The sequence below is a fragment of the Ostrinia nubilalis genome, chromosome 21, assembly GCF_963855985.1.
Source record: "Ostrinia nubilalis chromosome 21, ilOstNubi1.1, whole genome shotgun sequence".
NCBI lineage: Eukaryota > Metazoa > Arthropoda > Insecta > Lepidoptera > Crambidae > Ostrinia > Ostrinia nubilalis.
In genome coordinates this window covers 1,338,853-1,360,023 of record NC_087108.1, presented here as the reverse complement: position 1 = coordinate 1,360,023, position 21,171 = coordinate 1,338,853, and the positions used below count along the sequence as shown (strand labels likewise).

Genomic DNA, 21,171 nt, shown 5'->3' with positions numbered 1-21,171 from the left:
CATAGGATACTTTTTATCCCGTTCGAAATTAAAAAAAAAAGTCTGCTTATTTATTGCCATTAAGGCGGAACAAAGTTCGCCGGGTCAGCTAGTTTTAGATATAAACTATTACACTATTTAAATTACTTTTTGAGATAATGCTGTAGTTTAAATCATGTCCTGTGGCTCGATTATAATTTGAGATATTTTGTTTGCAGTGCAAGAAACCAAAGGCGGAGAGTACACATCACATTAGAGTTACCCTGGTCAGCTGACAGAGCTATACAGCAGTTCGGTAAGTGGCATTTAAGATATCAATCTTCTAATTACTAATTATATTTCATAGTATTTGAAACAGTTAAGGGTGTATTTTCATTGGTCGTTAGTGCCCCCATACAGAATGCGGAAGGTTTTTCAACAGGGCTCGCACGGGAGGAACCGTTTTCATTTATCCGCATGCGGGCCTTCCCCGCATTGAGCTAACGACCGACTTCTCTACCAATGAACAAATTTAGTCCTTCGAGCCGGATTTTTTAAGTGCGACCTTTGAATTAACACACAATTATGTCCTCTCCCAGGTCGTACTCACCGGTCGAACCAGGTCAACGCGCCGGAGTACATATTCCTGATCTCCGACCTGGCCGGCGAGCGGCGCTTCGCCTGCACCGTGGCCAAGCGCCTCGAGTCGCTCGGCGCGCTCACGCACGGCGACCGCCGCGCCACCGAGACCAGGGACCTCAGCCAGTTCAACATCGACAATAAATACGGTGAGTGATGCGACAACTCAACCCTTGCGACAAATCAATACCTACGACAGTCAACCCCCTTTTTTAACGTCGGGAAATGCTTTGCGCATACCCACTGGTCCATAATGTCCATACCAATTTGTGTTACCAGTGATGACTTATGGTTCGGAAACGTGGCCAGTAGCTTAAAGTTGCACAGCGTGCTATGGAGAGGGCTATGCTCGGTGTTTCTTTACGAGATCGAATCAGAAATGAGGAGATCCGTAAACGAACTAAAGTCGCTGACATAGCCGGACGGATTAGCAAGCTGAAGTGGCAATGGGCAGGGCACATAGAACGCAGAACTGACGGCCGATGGGGCAGCAAGGTTCTGGAGTGGAGGCCGCGTACCGGAAAACGCGGCGTGGGACGTCCACCCACAAGGTGGACCGACGACATCATAAATGTAGTAGGAAAGCGCTGGATGCAGGCCGCTACCAAACGGGCAACATGGAAAGCATTGGGGGAGGCCTATGGTCGATGGCGACGACCAGTGGACTATGTGACTGGCTAACACATGGCGGGAGCGCTTCCCTGCACCGTGGCCAAGCGCCTCGAGTCGCTCGGCGCGCTCACGCACGGCGACCGCCGCGCCACCGAGACCAGGGACCTCAGCCAGTTCAACATCGACAATAAGTATGGTAAGTGATACGATGATTAACCCCGGGACAACTGGACTTGGACAACTCGACCCCATCACAAGTCAACGCTACGACAATCAGCCCCCTTTTTTCCGTCAGGAAATGCTTTGCGCATATTCACTGGTCGATGGGGGACGGCAGATGGGAGTCGCTCGCTAAAGGCGGGGCCTACCGACTAAAACTCGACGGTGTTCACCGGAGCCCAATGAAACGGAGCCGCGAGTTATGGAGCATGCTGGCTAAAAAAGCTTATCTTCTGTTCATTTATTTTTTGTGGCTTGATATCCTTCCACACTGACGCCGGCCGCGGCGTCGTCGTTTCAGCCAAATGACGTCCACTGCTGGACAAAGGCCTCCCCCAAAGTTTTCCATAATGAACGGTCCTGCGCTGCCCGCATCCAGGATCTTCCCGCGACCTTCACCAGATCGTCGGTCCACCTAGTAGGAGGCCTGCCCGCGCTACGTGTTCCAGCCCGTGGTCGCCACTCGAGATCTTTTCTGCCCCAACGGCCATCAGCTCTACGAGCTATGTGCCCCGCCCACTGCCACTTGATTTAAGCAATTATGCGAGCTATGTCGGTCGCGGCGTACTAACATAAATTTCGTTTCGATACGCCTGGATATCATGCAAGCGGCGCAGGACCGGTCTTTGTGGAAATCCTTGGGGGAGGCCTTTGTCCAGCCGTGGACGTTGTACGAGCACGATCGTACATCCTGCTGCACCGTCAGCATCGACCGCCGGGCGACCCATGAACCCTCAGCGTGCACCGTCGGCACTCTACACCGACGGCACACTAGCAAATACGTTTCAATGTGTACAAACAATAACTTTTGTATAAATAGCAATAGTTAATACCAATAAATCAGATATCAACCGTCCGTCGTTGTGTCTCATTTCCCCCCGCTGCGGCCAAGACACCCTTAGCCGTCGCTATGATCAGTCCGGTGAGTCTGCCGGGCTGGCAGCGGGTCCCCGCCGCCTACCTGCCGTCCTAACGCTGCTGCCCTGGGCGACCTGGGAGCAGCTTCCTTCCTATCAAAACCTTATTATGTCTAAGTATATATTGTTAGGCAGGGCTAGGGCTCTAGGGACTTAGTGTCTTAGGGAATAGGGACTCTAGGCTCACTAGGGAGTTAGTTCCCTTCCTGACCGCATATCCCGGGCACGGGAGCGGTGCCTTACAACCACTGCCTCCCGCCCGTACAGACGTCTTTCGGCTGAAACGAACGAACGCCTGGATAGCAGCCTATTCTTTCACTTTCCAGATCTTCGTAGTAACCTTTGAGGGAGGGTTTGTCCAGCAGTATCTGTATTTTTGCCGAAAAAGCATAACACACCGCACCAGTTATAAAACACATTCTAATAATGTTATTTTCTCCTACAGGTCGCACAGCGCTAGAAGCAGTGATGAAAGCGATCATGAAGTACGAGACGCCGCTCGTGCCGCCGCCGCGCGACTACCGCGGCGACTTCTTCCAGGACGTGGCGTCGGCGCTGGTCGGCGTCGGGCTCATCGTCAACAGCGAGGCCGCGCCCGGCGTGCTGCAGCTCGACAAGGTAGTATAAGTATAAGTAACTTGCAGCTAAAGTCCGGTCGCCGAGCAGATAGAGTTTCGTACAATGACCCCAAACGCTCGCACACTCATCGTGTGACGGGCGGCCGCAGTGTGCGAGCGCGACAGCAATATAATTACGCGCGAGCTATAAAGATGGGTGGCTTGGGGTCATTGTACTAAATTCTATCTTCTCGGCGACCGGACTTTAGATAAGGCAAACCTGATCTAACTGGCAGCTGGATATGATAAACCCGAGTTAACTGGTAGCTGGATAAGGTAAACCCGATCTAGCATACAAGTAGTTCACAAGTAATTTGGTAGTAGGCCAAATTACTTGTGAACTACTTGTATGCTTATATTGCTAACTTATCAGAGAACATTATTGAATGTAATGATTTGTTTCAGGACTACAACAACATGTCGAAGTTCCTGAACAGGATACTGGGAATGCCGGTGGACCTGCAGAACAGGCTGTTCAAATATTTCACGGATACGCTCACCACGGTTATGGAGCAAGGTTTGACAATTTTGTCTTATATCTTTGTTCTTGCTGTGTTTTAATGCCTTTATAATTTGATACGTTTTCCTAGATATTACATGATTCAAAATGGTAGCATTATTCATTGACCGTGCTAGTGGTGCCCTCTGCACTAAGTGTTTAAGAGCTTACGCTAAAACTTGCGCGGGCGTAAGCAGTATAAGCAGCGCAGTGTGGCGCGAACGCGGAAGACGGCTGCAGAACACAGACTCGCTTCCGATGTCTAAAGCGGGTTCCTCCGAAAAACGTTTATTTATTTATTTATTGAGACATACCAACAACATTATCCGAAGTTTCTAATGTTGCCATCCCTCACACGCAAAACGAGATGGCAGCATGAGCGGACGGTGACAGATAAATCCGAAACTACGTAAACAGCATTAATTTCTTAGTAGCCCTGCTGCTCCGTACATCCTCAAGAGTTATAGCGAAGGCTCTAAAATGACTGTTTTGTTCAGCAACTTTATAGCTGAACGTCTAGCGCTAACTGAGTCAGTGCCTGAGGCATGGGAACGATACGTTACGTGTTTTTGTGATGTCAAACGTCAGCGTGACTTCAGATGCTTTATACTTGTATGCACGTTTTGCACGTCATATGTTATTATGTCACCCCTTCCGTGCCGCTTTCATACATTAGTTACTGACTGCGTTAGACTTGGGGCCTTACCACACTGGTGGATTGCAAGCGGAGCGGCGTACGGCGCCGTGCCGCTGCTACGCTCAGAAAACGTTTGCAAACCGCCAGTGCTGCAGTGTGGGAAGGCCCTTATAGTGACGCCTTCTGCCCTGAGAGTTACCTAACATTTCCAACAATTTCACAGCCAAGCGCAACGGTCGCTTCGACCTGGGCATCCTGGACCTCGGCAGCGCGGGCGAGAGCGTGCGCCGCGCGCGCTGCGTGCGCTTCCTGCGCCGCCACGCCACCGGCCAGGCGCCCGTCGAGCTCCACACCGTGCACTCCGAGGTAACACACCAGCCACCTGCAGCTGGCTCCTGGACCGCTTCCTGCGCCGCCACGCCACCGGCCAGGCGCCCGTCGAGCTCCACACCGTGCACTCCGAGGTAACACACCAGCCACCTGCAGCTGGCTCCTGGACCGCTTCCTGCGCCGCCACGCCACCGGCCAGGCGCCCGTCGAGCTCCACACCGTGCACTCCGAGGTAACACACCAGCCACCTGCAGCTGGCTCCTGGACCGCTTCCTGCGCCGCCACGCCACCGGCCAGGCGCCCGTCGAGCTCCACACCGTGCACTCCGAGGTAACACACCAGCCACCTGCAGCTGGCTCCTGGACCGCTTCCTGCGCCGCCACGCCACCGGCCAGGCGCCCGTCGAGCTCCACACCGTGCACTCCGAGGTAACACACCAGCCACCTGCAGCTGGCTCCTGGACCGCTTCCTGCGCCGCCACGCCACCGGCCAGGCGCCCGTCGAGCTCCACACCGTGCACTCCGAGGTAACACACCAGCCACCTGCAGCTGGCTCCTGGACCGCTTCCTGCGCCGCCACGCCACCGGCCAGGCGCCCGTCGAGCTCCACACCGTGCACTCCGAGGTAACACACCAGCCACCTGCAGCTGGCTCCTGGACCGCTTCCTGCGCCGCCACGCCACCGGCCAGGCGCCCGTCGAGCTCCACACCGTGCACTCCGAGGTAACACACCAGCCACCTGCAGCTGGCTCCTGGACCGCTTCCTGCGCCGCCACGCCACCGGCCAGGCGCCCGTCGAGCTCCACACCGTGCACTCCGAGGTAACACACCAGCCACCTGCAGCTGGCTCCTGGACCGCTTCCTGCGCCGCCACGCCACCGGCCAGGCGCCCGTCGAGCTCCACACCGTGCACTCCGAGGTAACACACCAGCCACCTGCAGCTGGCTCCTGGACCGCTTCCTGCGCCGCCACGCCACCGGCCAGGCGCCCGTCGAGCTCCACACCGTGCACTCCGAGGTAACACACCAGCCACCTGCAGCTGGCTCCTGGACCGCTTCCTGCGCCGCCACGCCACCGGCCAGGCGCCCGTCGAGCTCCACACCGTGCACTCCGAGGTAACACACCAGCCACCTGCAGCTGGCTCCTGGACCGCTTCCTGCGCCGCCACGCCACCGGCCAGGCGCCCGTCGAGCTCCACACCGTGCACTCCGAGGTAACACACCAGCCACCTGCAGCTGGCTCCTGGACCGCGGCAGATAGCGAGATAAATACTCCTCACAATAAAGCATCACAACAATCAGCCTACGGAATACCTTACGTCACAACAAAAGGATCAAATCAAATCTTATATTCAGTACTTAGGCTCATCCAGGGCGCTTATACACGTCCCAAATGTAGCTTGCCCTACCACCACTTCGAGACAACAATACCACATTTAAAAAAATACGAGTCTTCTTAATAGGGCCATTCTAACTCGCTATAGGCAAATAGAAGATTAGATCCGCATTTCCCACCCTGGTCAAAGGGACAGGGGAGACTTGCCGTTTACATATTATTATAGTTGCATTTTGCACTGAATGTTTTCCTAACAAAATAAAATAAATCGATTTTACGTTAGCCACGGAAAGTCTGTGATTTTCAATGTTTTCAACAGTCAATTTATATTCTGTAATAATGTTCGCAGCGCGGCATGGACTGGACAGAGGCCCTGGAGAAGTGGTCGGAAGCGGGCAGCCCCAAGGAAGGCTTCTACTTATCACAGCACGCGCGGAACAACAAGCACACGTGCGTGCTGTGCCTGGCCGCGCCCTCGCACAAGAAGGAGAAGCTCAGCAAGCGCGAGCTCATGTTCCACATATACAGGTCAGGCCTCTCATCATCATCATTTAGTATTATCTTACAATTCCATGACATTATATGTTTGACATTATATTTTTATCTTAATTATTATTATTATCTTTTGACATGCATGAATATTTTTTTTTTTATTGACTTGATTAAATTCTAGGTATGTATGGAAAGCTTCGAATCTCAAAGTGTTAATTACTTGTTTTATTTAATTATTCCGATTGTTCTGTTTATTTATTTACCTTCTGACATTGCTATACCCTATAGACAGGGTTCATATGTTATCTGTCAAACTTATGTAGCACCTTTATAACTATACATATGATAAGCAATAAAGTATTGAGTATCATCATCTCAGCCATAGGACGCCCATTGCTGAACATAGGCCTCCCCCAATGCTTTCTATGTTGATCGATTGGTAGCGGCCTGCGTCCAGCGCCTTCCTGTAACTTTTATAATGTCGTCGGTCCACCTCGTGGGTGGACGTCCCACGCCGCGTTTTCCTCGGAATATAATACAACTAGCGGTCGCCCGCGAGTTTTTACTCGTGGACCCCGTTTTACTCTTTTAGGGGTGGAGTTTCGTTCGTAGCGGATGTCTACACCGTATAAGGAACCTACTTGCCAAATTTCAAGCCTGCACGTGTTATAGTTTCTGAGAGAAATACACTTCATAACAGACCTTATATCGTGTGGGTTGAAGTAACTGAGGTCAGGACTAAAGCGGGCGCATTCACGCGTGTCTGTATCGAAAAATAGAGCAGCACAGTGTGGCGCGAACGCATGAGATGGTTTTCCACATGCGTGGTGGGGGTGGGCGTACTTCGTTAGCTGCGTCATTCTAGCGGTGTAACCAGGCCTGTTCATCTCCGCGAGTTTACATCGAAAACAAAACACGCACGATGGCCCACCTACAGGATCCTATTCGACAAGGCCTCACATACGAGCGAACATTGACTCACGCACGCGTATTCGTGTGTATGATGGAAGAAAATAAAGAAAATGGTGTACTAAATACTGTGCAGTATTTAACTGCCTAAATAATAATAAAAACACAGAATTTACTTTTTTAAGTTGCCTCAAAAGACTGAGAGCTAAATAAGTAGTTAATATTATTCATGATAATTCATGCTAAATCACGTATTTCCTCCGCCATTTTCCGCAGTTTGGCACCTCACGTCACATCATTTTGCCGAAGTCAGCCCTATAGCTTCGGCGCAGTGCCGATCACTGACGTTTGTCAACAAAATGGTGCTTGGCATTGAGCATACATTTTTTTAAATACTTTCGCGAAGTAAAACTTCTGTACGTAGTACTTATTCTGTGCTATGAGCCTCCTCTACTATAGTGGAGGGTTTTGCCGTAATCCCCACGCTTGGCAGGCGGGTGGGAGACATCAAACAGAAAACGGACAGCAGCGCTCTCTGAAAAACATCAATCTTTTAAACTGCAATCTCCAACCCGCCTGCCAAGCGTGGGAGTCTCTTACGGGAATAATAGAACTAGCTGCCCGCGACTTCATATTCGTGGACCCCGTTTTACCACTCCGGGATGGATGGAGTTTCGTAAAATTCTTAGCGGATGTCTACATCCTATAAGGAACCTACCCGCTAAATTTCAAGCCTGCAGATGTTATAGTTTCTGAGAGAAATACACTTCATAACATCACATTCACAACAGACCTTATGTCGTGTTGGTTGGAGCAACTGAGGTTAGAGCTAACTCTACGACTCGGGCGGGCGCATTCATTCTGTATCAAAAAATAAAGTGAGCAGCGCAGTGTGGCGCGAACGCATAAGACGGATTTCCACATGCGTGGTGGGGAGTGGGCGTACTTTGCGAGATCCGACATTCTAGGGGTGTAACTAACAGGCGATCGCACGCAGCGTGTGACCGCTGCGGAACAAAAACTCGCGTCGAACTTCCGGAACAGGGCCACTCCGTGCCCGCGCACGTTTAAACGTAGACTCTTATACTTAATGGATCGCTCTTCTGACATAACTTAACGTGATTATCTTTCGTTCCAGGCCAAACACAGGGTTGCAGCTGCGGCAAGAGTCGCTGGCTGAGATCGAGAAGAAGTACAAGAAGGTTGAAAGCGAGGAGGCCGAGAGCTCGTGGCGCGCGCAGTACGCCGCGTCGCTGCGCGTCTGCAGCCACGCCTACTGGCGCGGCGTGTGCCGCAACGCCGCCGACTGCGAGGCGAGTACACTGGCGACACTAAAGCCTGGTCCGTGAGCACGTAGAATTTTGTCCAATGACCCCAAGCTACCCATCCTTATCGCTCGTTCGTAATTATGTTGCTATCGCGCTCGCACACACACTGCGGGTGCCAGTCGCACAGTCGCGACAGCAATATAATTACGCGCGAGCGATAAGGATGGGTAGCTTGGGGTCATTGGACAAAATTCTACGTGCTCACGGACCGGGCTTTAGTAGCGCACTCATCATCCAGTCATAGGACGTCCACTGCTGGACAGGAGCTCGTAGCGCGCAGTACGCCGCGTCGCTGCGCGTCTGCAGCCACGCCTACTGGCGCGGCGTGTGCCGCAACGCCGCCGACTGCGAGGCGAGTACACTGGCGACACTTGTAGCAAACTCATTATCATCTCAGCCTAAGGACATCCTCTGCGTCCAAGCTGGCCGAACTTCGTGAAAAGCCTCGACATGTGGACGAACCTCGTGACGCATGCTTCCTCTGGCGCAAGTTGCATGAAGTCTGAGTTTACCTCGCAAGTAGTACTCGGTCTGTCTAGACGGCTATGTGGCGACAAAGCTAACTCGCTCACGCGCTACCATTCAAATTTAGTTTGGTTGCCACCGCTCGCGAGTAGAAAGTAGCTCGAAAACTGCTCGCGAGCAAAAAAAGGTTCGAACACTGCTCGCGAGCAAAAAAAGCTCGAACACTGCTCGCGAGCCGTGCTCGGCCAGTTTGGAAGTGACTAATGGAGTGTTATATCCACAGGTGGGGCTCCGGCAGCGCACGTACCACGTGCTGGCGGGCTCGGTGCTGGCGGTGTGGGCGCGCGTCGAGAGCGTGCTGGCCGCGCGCAGCCAGCTCAACAAGATGCAGGTCGTGCGCATCAAGACCGCGCAGGGACTCAAGATCGTGGGTGAGTGTCCCAGCAGTGGGCCCACACAGCTGGCCGCGCGCAGCCAGCTCAACAAGATGCAGGTCGTGCGCATCAAGACCGCGCAGGGACTCAAGATCGTGGGTGAGTGTCCCAGCAGTGGGCCCACACAGCTGGCCGCGCGCAGCCAGCTCAACAAGATGCAGGTCGTGCGCATCAAGACCGCGCAGGGACTCAAGATCGTGGGTGAGTGTCCCAGCAGTGGGCCCACACAGCTGGCCGCGCGCAGCCAGCTCAACAAGATGCAGGTCGTGCGCATCAAGACCGCGCAGGGACTCAAGATCGTGGGTGAGTGTCCCAGCAGTGGGCCCACACAGCTGGCCGCGCGCAGCCAGCTCAACAAGATGCAGGTCGTGCGCATCAAGACCGCGCAGGGACTCAAGATCGTGGGTGAGTGTCCCAGCAGTGGGCCCACACAGCTGGCGGCGTGGGAGCAAGCAACGATAGATGGCAGTGATCAACTTATACAGGGCACGGATCTGGAGCGCTTATCTTGAAGACACTTTATTTATTAAGGCCAGCCGAAGATCTGACGCACTGCACATCTTCTTAAAAAACGTAGTAAAAAACCCCGCGCATCCTAGCGATGTTCTGCGTTTTAACACAAAAAAGATACGTATGCTGGACGTCCGCGCGCAAATGTCGCTTCACGCAGCGGAGGCCCTTAGTATCCGCATACTACAAACTTTTTGTCAGGCATGAAAGTACGCGTATTACACCGATTTGGTATTGACCGACTCCTCATAATAAGAAGGCAAGCAAACTATCGGCCAGTAAAAAGTCCTTAGTCTTCGAGATCTCGCAATATCCGTGCTAGGGACTATACCAGTGTTTAACCTAATGTGATTTCCTCTATACTCCTACTATACTCGGCGCAAAGACTCGTGGCATGCGGTGTAATAATAAAACTGTTGGCATATCACGTTTTCTTTCGCACTCACACTGGTTATGGGTGACGTCACACAGAGGCAGGCATTGCGTTATTTATAATATGTAATAGTTAATAAAATATAGGCTAGTGTGTATCCCTGTTTCAAAAATTGCTCCGCCTGCCATGAGTCTTTGTGCCAAGTATAGACAAACTACACTACATTGTAATATTTTCCTCAAGTTATTGATTGATTAGTATCAACAACTCATTCCAAGCAAGCGAAAAACAACTTTCCGAGAAGCATCAGATCTTCGTTATGGAATTTTGAAATCAAACTCAATCATGTTTTCCGCCAGGTACACTCATCCCAAAGAACTGCGTGGAGCCGTTGAAAGAAGCTCTCTCCTCCGACGCGGTCTCCGTCACCGAGCAGAAGTTCGAGACGGACGCGCTGAAGTGAACCTTCCGGCGTCCGCACTAAGCACACTTTGGCGCGGCCCGCTCAGTTCCTTTCGTTCGCACCAGTATAAGCTGACCTCGGTCGAGCCGGGCTAGGGTATTAGTTTAAGTTTTCGGCCGCCATCTTTGAAGGAATTGAGGTAAGAGACGGTTATTTCAAACTGTTATACGACCAGCTAATCGCTGGATGATGTACATTTTTTTTTAAACTTGGCTTCATGCCTTTTAGTCCAGTCTACTAAAATCTCTCGTTGCTTCTCGATCTTAAAACAATCCAATAAGCTTCAAATTCGCTTCAAACTTGGTGGCAACTATATTCCCACTACCCACTGGGTAAGCCGGCTCCCTGATTCAGCCCAAAGAGTTTGAGCCAGTATTCGGTGTAGAATGAGGCAGTTGACGGCAGTCAATTAGGCACGACTGATAAGGATAGAGGTGAAGCGGAGATAGAATAGTTTTGTACTTGATGGCTCACGCGTGTGTAGGCCGGCCGCTGCTTTGAGCGTTTTCCCGCCGCGTTTATTTACTTAGAACGTTTGTTAACATAACAGAATGTTCTTATAATGCGATTAACTTCGCTGGTTCCTGCCCAAAGCAGCGGACGGCCTATTAGAACTGGTCAGATATATAATTATACAGTTTTTCACTCTCCAAATACTGTAAGATGTTACAGAAAGTTTTATATTATTATATGTAATTCAAAAAATATATCTACGTAGAGTAGAGACGAAATCCTATTAGCCTATATCTGCATGCGTAGAATAAGGTAAACTAAATCTGTTTGTCTGTAAATATTTTGGCTATCCTACACGTAAGGAATTTATAACACATAACAGGGATAAGTTAAGGTTAAAGCTGTATTTACAATGCTACGGGGCAATGTGAATATATCTTTAGTGCGTTGACAGTGATTCGCACGGGATATGGCGGTCTATAGATTTGTTTTGGGTAGCAGAAAAAAAGAAAACATGAATAACTCAAGTTTTCTTGATAAAAAATTAAATACGATATTTATTTAGTCGGAAGACCTCAATAGAAATATTGAATGCCTTATTTATTTGGCTTAGTCACAACAGCAGAAAAAGTTTAGATCACCAATAAATGAAAATACTCCTTATTGTGAGGTGCCAAAATGCTATTTTTCCAATGTCTTCTGACTGAGTGATTTATCGGACTTCGATGGGCCCGTTTCATTGTCTACGGTCTTGTATTCTCTATTGCCAGAAACAACAACATCGCGCTTAGGTTTGAGGACTATCCATAGACATCGTGCTTGGTAGATACGCTCTAGATAGCCGTAAAATAATAATGATAACATAATTCATTCATTTTCAGGTTGTTTATTTAAAAAAATTGTTATATCGTATAAATTACGATGGCGATTTAAAAAATATTTCACTAGCTTTCATGTAACTGCGGTGGTCCGCAGCACGCGCTTTGCATAAAGTACAAATTTCATATTTATTATTACTCATTTGATTTATTACCCATTTTGCTATGCTGCCAATTTTGCCAAAGACGGTGTCTATCCAGTCCTGCTGTAAGTTTTAAAGTGATCTTGTATGCACACGTGCATAAGTTTTATTTTAAATTGTATTCAGTCAATGAAACAAGTTCTCCTGTTGATTTCACACGCTGTCTCTGTCTGAACACTTAAATATGATAGTGTGAACCATGTATGTTAATTTTAAGGTTAGTTAGACAGGTTCAGGATTGGCACTATTATCGATGGGGACTAACACTATTGTCTATGATTAGACAAATTTTATAGGTTAGCTGTGGATTAGTTTCGTCTCTAATTAGACACCAAAATTATTAACAAATTATAGACAGTTGTATTCTTTATGGCGTGTAGGTTTTATTCTATGCCTTCGGCGTTCCATAAAGCTTCAGCCAAACCAACGCGCAGTGATCGCCATCGCCGACGCGATCTGCACGCGTTGGTTTGGCTGAAGCTGAAATGCAGGGATACCACTAAAATAAAATATGTGGCATTATGAAAATTTAGAAAAGTAAAAAAATATTGAGATGTCCTGTCAAGCCGGAGGAAAGACTGCGCCCGTCGACGATATGTCTGTATATGGTGACGAATAGATATTATATTCTAGGTTAAGTGCCAAAGGTAACTTTGAAAACAAAAAAATATATTTGTATGATGTTAGTCGTAATCGTTGTGAGGTCGCACCGTCGACAGAAGTAATTGCTACCAACTACAAATGTTGTCTTTGGTCAACCACAGACAAATAACAGTCATGCGGTCAGTGGTTACTTGTGTCGGCTGATATGTGACGACCCCATTATTTATAAATATGTTTTTAGTAGGAAAACCATTATGATGTGATGTTCTTTCTATTGGTAGTTAGTCCCCTCGCCAGCGGCCCTAGCCGCCTTCGACTATGACTTGATTTATATTTATAAATGCACTATTTTTAATATTTTTTCGTTCGAATGACCAACTATCTACTGGACATTTAAATCAGAAAAAATGTTTTTAATTTTAATTGTATTAGCTTTTAGGCATACATTCTAAAATTTAGAAATTATTGTTGATATTATTTCATCAAGATTGAAGCTTCACATGACTACAAATATTGATTTTTACTTTTAAATAGTTATCTCGATGATTTATTAACGTTTTTTTAATGAAGTTGCTGTTCGCGTTTGTTAGGATGTTGTATACGAATTAATTGAATTTTAATTTTTGTACAAATATCTAGTATTTTAATTTAATAATCAAATGTTATAGTGGAATTATTTCTCATTATTATTTTAGTTTACCCCCGAAATTGTATCGTAGCGACTAGGTATTTGATGTTGATTGTATTATGTGTTTAGGTATGTATGACTGTACTCGTCTCACACTTCATACATGTGCAATATTGATGGCTTTCCTGGCCCACCTGTTTTCCAAAATGCTTTCAGGCTGTGCTGATTGAAAACGTCGTATGTGACTGTAGTATTATATGCAGAAACACTACCTAGTCTATTTGCCAATGGTTTTATATTCTAAATTACAAAAATACACATACAGCGTTCTGAGTTCCCACGGCCACGTTTCTTTAAATTGTAGAGTTAGTAAAAATAGCTTTTATTATTTGTGAATATTTAGTTGATTGCTTGGAGCCCGCTCAGTACGGCGCGAGACAGTAGCGGGCCTCTACGTGGTATCACACCTATCTCACTTGTTCTCGTCTTACTTTAGTGTATAAATAAAGACAGAAAATAAATGTATATAATTATAATACTCTCTTTTATTTATCCTCTCAATACATATTTAATCCACCAAGGGCGAATAATCCCTTAGTCATAATGGGAAGTCCATATAAAATTTTTTAGAAATCAGCAGAAATGTCATCAAACATGGCCAACTGACATAAAAATATTTTTTGTCTGTGAACTAGTGATGCGACAAAACCTCTCGTTAATCGCGAAGTGAAATTATTGTAATACATACTTGCGTATCATCGCCGGGTGATCGTCAAAATACTAAAAATATGCAACAAAGTCGCAACATTGAATGTGAACTGATTATGAAATTTTCGAGAACAGGAAACAAACTCTATGCACAGATGTAATCAAAAAACAAACTGGACAGTAAAACAATCAATGATATCCGTAAAGTTATTAAACTTCAAATAGTTCCAAAAAGTTCTGCTTTACAGTGTTGCTACTAGTGACATCTCGCTCGCTCAGTTCTTTGTTGCTCTATTCCGCTAGGGAGGTAATTTAAGATGCTATCAATAAGGGTTTTCGCGATTGAAAAATCCGCCAGATGGCAATACGTAGACGCGAGGTCCAAATGCTGCATGATTGGCTATTTTTGACATGACATTGACAGATATGTCAAAATCCACCAATCACGCAGCATTTGGAACTGACTCCGAAAAAGTGTACACTAAAAGTAGAAGAATAATTTTACGTTATCTCCAATATTGTCGAAGTTATCGCTGGAAAACTAAACAAAGTATCGTATATTGTATGCCCATGCGGCGGAACACAGCTGATCTATCATACTTTAATGACCTGACTTATGTACCTGTGATTTCACAATAAACACAATTTGAATTTGAATTTATATTTTTTATTTAAAATTAATCAGTAATCGGAATAAGTGAATACTTAAAATAATATCGATTAAATTTACAGATTATAGTCTATGACTCACAGGTTACAGCACTGATGTGTCAGAGACAAGTCATAGACAATATGGAGATAACACATGGTTTTAAACGTCAAGTCAATTTGACAAGTCTCACAAATTTTCATCGTCCACGTATTTTGCTAAAATAATTTGTTTCAAAGATTGATTTCAAACTTGTATAAACGTGAAAATAAAGTTGGTTTCATGGGCTTGTTAAATAATGTGTATGATATTATGAACACGTAAGTGATTATGGTGTAATTGTGTATGAAAGTGTTTGTTTACATCTCTGCTGGATTCTAAAAAATCAAGGTATATTTTTGTCATAATGGCAACTGTCATTCATTTCCCAGTCAAAGCTGTATAATATTTTTGTCTTAGCCTGTCAGTCAAGTCACAGATTATTTAAAAAAACGTAATGTCAAATTATTTTATTTCGTGATTTCGGGAATGGTGGTTTTGGTCCAGCGACTCGCTGTTTTATTTTAAAATTCTAACTAAAAGTGTCCAAATTATCTAGTAAGAATGACTGAAAAAGAGATGACTATGGAAGATTTCGAGGAGACGGTAAGTGGATAGTTTGGTTTTCGCTTAATTATATTTTGTGACCCTAAAAACGATTGGGTTTCTAAGTAGGTCAGTCAGCCGCTTGGTTTAAATAATAAAATATCGTGTTGTGTTGCACTCCGGGACTGTGTAACCGCTCTGTAGGCTGGTATATGCCAGCTGCGAGGGGCCAGGGGCTTTCAATTAGTAACAATACCACGAAGGCTCAGAGGTGCTTCATTATGAGACGGGTGTATTTTAGGGCGGCGATTGTTTGCTCATGAATGAAAACATTTATGAATCATCGGAAATACAAGTCTAAACATAAGTGTCACTCCCATTCCTGATCTTTTTACATTGATCTGAGTAATGTGATCAAACTTTTTTAAAAGATACCTACAGTTTGACAAGAAATAATTAAAGTTATCATCATAGCAACAATTTAATAACTTAGTCATGAATGACACTCAACAAAGTACATATTAATGCTATCTTCCTTCCTCTACCACTGTACTATAAACTTAACTTCCTCTTGTTAACCAAGACACTAAAATAAAAATGGCTACAAAAACCAGGTGAAGCGAACAGACGAGCAGCTAGACCTTATGGAGTGGAAGATGGACAACGTGGAGAAGGAGCTGGTGGAGCCTGTGGACGTGCAGGACGCCTGCGTCATGAACCTACTCAAGTCCGTCTCCGAGGTAAATATCCACACACAATAATATTAGCTATCAAAATTCTTCCCGTCGACATCAGTTCTTTGTATCCAAATTATCAATATGGCTAGTAATATCACCGGAAACTATTTCCAAGTTAATTTTGAGCCATCATATTAAAATATAATAATTTTAAACCTCTTAATTGGCTTCTCAAAAGTTTGTAACATCATAAATTACGAAAAATAATTAAGTTAATGTTCTGAATTCACTGATAAGATCAATAGCATACATTAAATTCTTTAACACAGTTGATAACACCTGACTCTCATACTTATAACATGTGATGTGTGTGTTGACAAACAAATGATGTCATGCACATGCCATTCAGTGTGATAATAACAAATGTGCCTCCTGATAACAGACTAATGTGAACATCTAAGTGAACATTCCATTCTGTGTAATGTTGACTAACAACCAAATTCAACTACATGAATAAGTGCTAATTTTGCAATTGCCAGATAATTCAGTGCCATTTTATTGATATAACATGTACCACAGACTTTTGCTAGTACCCTCCTACCCAAGTTATTGTAATTTAATCAATCAATCTGGCCACTGTGCCTCAAAAGTGGTAAATTATTGTAAATCTAATTAATAGAATAAATATTGTCTGCCCATTGTAAAATGTGCTTAGTAACAAAAACTGCATTTCCTCTCAAATACTTTTGTGTATGATATTTACTTACCTATTTTCTGTTATAACCACTATTATACAAGTAATTTATATTATGAAAAGATAAATGAATTGGTATTTGATTTGTAAAAAAATAAGAAATGTTTGTTTTTCAGCCGGTTGCAATTTGTGTTGATGGAAGGTCAGAGAAATATTAGTGTACCGTGTCATGTGACTTGTGGTCTGACATTGTGCAGTATTTAATTACACATTTAGAGATATCCTCATGTGCAGTTTTAAAGATATTAATGTGATTAAAATTTGCGATTAATATCGCTTTCTGAAAAAAAGCGTCATGTGTGATGCCTCCCCAACCCAGGCCAGTGTGGGGAGTGTACGCCAAATCCTCCATTTGCCTCTCGTATTAGAGAGGGTCGTGCTCCTGCAATGGAGATTAAATGATGTTTTTTGCCAGGAAGCGATGTAGTCTTACGTTTTCACTTTGCAGTCCGCGTTTCGCAACTACAGTTGAAATGGCTGTTAAAACTTGTAGACTGTACAATGTCAGACCGCAACTATCATGCTTGTGAGTATTAGCAGCGGGGGCTTGCGATACGGCAAGAGCCCAGCCTTCAGGACGGCTCGCTTCGCGCCGGCTGGCGGCGACTCATTCGCTAGCCATATACTTCATGAGAGCTGACACCGAGACCATCCTCAAGGAAACTATTTGATTAGCATATACCCTGCTTAGTTAGGGACCGCCCACAGTAGCGTCTTTCGAGCGTCAGCGCGTCGCGTTAAGGTTCAGCCAAACCAACGCGTGCAGCCGGCTTTCGATGGCGATGGCGATCAGACTTCAACGCATTGATCGCCATCGGGCACGCGGACTGATCGCGTTGGTTTGGCCGAACCTTGTTGAGTTGGCGTCGCGACGTCGACGCTGCGCGAGCGTTGGCAAGACCGCAACGATATTAATGCGAAAGAAAGAAGCTAATGTAGAGGGTCCCTTAGACAGACGTTGCCAAAGATCCTAGTGAATGACGAAAGAAATAATATAATTTGCTTCCTTGAGAATGGTTGGAAACAAACTCATACAATTTTATATCTTTATGTGTGTACTATACTGCTTCCTTTGCGTTACTACTTCAAATACTAAACAACTATCATTTATTTACCTATACAGTTATTTTCCTCATGTCTCACACAGATACTTCCAAATATGGGGCAACCATATTCATTTCATATAGATTTTTGTCAGCCAGAATAAAACGGAATGCCTCCGGAGTCTGAAGACTAAATTGACGTTATAGTGGTAGTAAAATAGTTATAAAGCGAACAAAGGCTATTTTTATGCGCAATTTAGTCTGAAGGCTTCTGTTCTGACGGCGGACGCCAGGAGCTCAATTCCAGTCGGCCATAAAGGCGGTTGTTGATAAGTCGTAACTTTTATTCGTACTTAAAAGTCTCCGAGTTTAATGTGAACTTTACGGTCTAAATTCGGACTGAAAGGTATTCTTTTTGTTATGGTGAACAAAGCTCTAAAAGCGGCCATATAATGGTTTGACCCGACTGACCTACTGCTAGTCTGGATAAGTTAATTTTCCACCTGGACGGACAGCCGAACTAGGTCGCTATTTATCAACGAGAGAACGTCAATTGAAACGATAGCTCCATTTGACTTTAAATATTCATGAAAGCCATATACGTTTTTGACGAATGTCTGGTCTAATTTAATTTAGTTAGTCAAAGTAACTTTAATCTTTTTTCCGCAACATGGCCGACTGAATTTGACCTGACGGCGCCATACCCTCGCAAACCCTGAGCAAGCTCCCCTTATAGGTGCGCTCAGACTACATGCAGCTACGTCGCGAGCTGGTGGAGGTACAGGCGTTACAACGAGAGCTCTCCACTCGGCTGCGAGCACAACTGAGACTGGTACATGGCAAGTTCGCGAGACTGCGTCAACGCCTGGCCGCAGCACCACCGCAACGCTGAACGCCTCAATGGTACGCCTCTCATGTCTACTACTTCGATTTAGTATGTACTTTGATCAGCAAATGTTTGGTGGTGGGACTATCGTGAATTAATTGACAGACAGCGCCATCTGTTAGTTGGAAAAGAAACTACATTCTAATCAACTTGTTGTTCTTAATGCTGCAAGTCCCGTGTAGCAAGATTCTACAGCTTATCAGGCAAAAAATGTCAACAAGTGAAGGCCAAGATTTTCTTAGAGGAAAATTAAACTCGGAACGACTTATCAGAAAAAAGAGGAGTTTGAAGTTAAGTTTTTTTCAACAGCAAATAAGAATGCAACTCCGTTTCAATGATAGCTCAATCGTGAAGTAATTATATCTACTGACAGCGCTACCTCTTAGTCGGAAAAAAAACCATGTAATTAATATACACTCGAGAGAAAAACAATTGAAGCGTGTATCGCATGTAATAATATTCGTAAACGCTGTTTGCGAATATCAATATTGTTTGAAACGGATTGATTGTTATGTCCCATCCCATTGACTTCAATTATTTCAATGATTCTCAAACTAAATGTTTACAATTTATCTTGCAATGTGTTTGCAAACATGAGTAAAATAAGGCGTGAGAGGCAGCCAAAGATGTCTTATGTCCTAACACTAGAGACCATACAAAATTATTCAATCCACCCTAGTGCCCCAAATAGTATAATGTAGGGTATAGGAGGATTAAATATCTATGTACGATGTGCCAACTAATTATAATATTATGACTTACTGCGCACTAAGCACTCGATCACTAAAGTTATTCGTATAATATGAGATCTCAATTTATAGTACGTTTAAAATTCAAGAGTTTAGCAATTAGTTTTGGATTAAATACTATCATTGTTCATTACATCATCATTAACAACTCTTGGATTTTCTAAACGATAACTTTTATAAAATATAGTTTATTTGAAAGTCTTTCGTAAAAACTGTTTAAAAATGTAATTGTCAAAAGTTGTTTTAAATATCAAAAAATATTTTATCGAAAGTAACTAAGTCAATGTAATTAATTTACTCAATTTATATTAATATACTTAATTATTGTTACGGTTTAACAAACGTAATTTAGATTTATTTTGTAACGTTAGTAATTTGAGTATGGTCGTTAGTTATGTTTGATATAGCTGTTGACCACTATCATTAATGTACGTCTCGAATATACTTATGTAACGTAATTAGATCTCTATCACCTAATACAGGGTGTTAGGAAAATATAAATCAAGGGCTAGATAGTGTTCCAAGTAATTAACTGTTTTTGTCCTGAATTGCTCTCGTGACGCCTGACCCATGCATTCATCAGTGTCCCAACAACAAGAGAAGTTTAGGCAATAGCAAAAAACACAATAAAAACAAGCTGTTCAATATTATCTTTTCCTAACACCCTGTATAGATAAGAGAATAACAGATTTCCAGTCAAGCTTTACGATTTTGATGATCGTGGTTGAAGTTTGATGCAAGTTGGTGCTAAATGTTGGTGAGGATGTATGAAACATTACTTATAACTGCTGGTTTATTGTTATATTGAAAAAAATCGAAAACTGTTGATAAAGACTAAAAAAATTAATCTTTGTGGCAAATAGAGATAGTCGATATAGGTGCTGAAAAGATTGATTGAAAAGATATTTAAATAAAAAAGAAAAACAGAAGCGAACCCACTCTTGGATTCTACACCCAGTAACAGTTGTGAAAGAATCAGTATCGTATCGACCGTTTTTAGCTAAGTAGTTGCGGACAAAGGACATAATAATTTATTTATATAATATTACTAGCTGTGCCCGCGACTTCGTACGCGTGAAAACCCGTTATCGCAACATTTTTAATTTTTCCTCTGCACCTATTACTCGTAGCGTGATGGTATATAGCCTATAGCCTTCCGCAATAAATAGGCTATCTAAAACTGAAAGAATTTTTCAAATCGGACCGGTAGTTCCCGAGATTAGCGCGTTCAAGTAAACAAACAAACAAACTCTTCAGCTTTATAATATTAGTATAGATTTATAGCGAAGCGGTCTCGAAACTGGATCTCTCGCGAATAAAACTTTGTCTAGAATCCAATAGTTTAATATATGGGATCAGTCACAAAATAAGTGCCACAGTCTGTCTACAAACAAAGAAGTCGATTCTGTTTCGATACATCGTGAATCGAATTTAGTCGAGTGCTAAACAAATAAAGATAATAACGAATGTTTGTAGTGTTTTCTAACGAGCATGGCTTATTAGTTTAGTAAGTATTTGTTTTATAGAGTACACATGGGCGTAGTAATGTTTTATATAACGTGTTGAGAATCGGTAAACGAAATCGAACGCTTCTGATTCAACTGTTAACACGTTGAATGCCACAAATGTTCAAACAGTTTTCTATCTAGCTAGTTTCTCGTCAGGTTAACGTTGAAACA

The 21,171-nt window shown here is 44.5% G+C and overlaps 2 protein-coding genes across 2 annotated transcripts in view; both read left to right on the top strand.

Moving 5' to 3' along the window:
* LOC135082414 (protein strawberry notch homolog 1-like) overlaps positions 1 to 11,792 on the top strand; it is an 83,980-nt gene extending 72,188 nt beyond the window's left edge. Inside the window, exons 24-32 of the mRNA XM_063977208.1 lie at positions 198 to 274; positions 558 to 746; positions 2,791 to 2,963; positions 3,368 to 3,479; positions 4,322 to 4,464; positions 6,112 to 6,290; positions 8,302 to 8,476; positions 9,240 to 9,795; positions 10,633 to 11,792. Of these exons, the coding sequence (XP_063833278.1) occupies positions 198 to 274; positions 558 to 746; positions 2,791 to 2,963; positions 3,368 to 3,479; positions 4,322 to 4,464; positions 6,112 to 6,290; positions 8,302 to 8,476; positions 9,240 to 9,795; positions 10,633 to 10,736 (1,708 nt within the window). The 3' untranslated portion in view covers positions 10,737 to 11,792. The remainder of the gene's footprint in view (positions 1 to 197; positions 275 to 557; positions 747 to 2,790; positions 2,964 to 3,367; positions 3,480 to 4,321; positions 4,465 to 6,111; positions 6,291 to 8,301; positions 8,477 to 9,239; positions 9,796 to 10,632) is intronic.
* A 3,497-nt stretch (positions 11,793 to 15,289) lies between these two features.
* LOC135082016 (uncharacterized) lies at positions 15,290 to 20,874 on the top strand. The gene is made up of 3 exons (XM_063976759.1): positions 15,290 to 15,443; positions 15,998 to 16,123; positions 18,594 to 20,874. Exons 1-3 carry the CDS (start codon positions 15,402 to 15,404, stop codon positions 18,747 to 18,749), a joined length of 324 nt encoding a protein of 107 aa, XP_063832829.1. The 5' UTR covers positions 15,290 to 15,401; the 3' UTR covers positions 18,750 to 20,874.
* Positions 20,875 to 21,171: the final 297 nt, after the last annotated feature.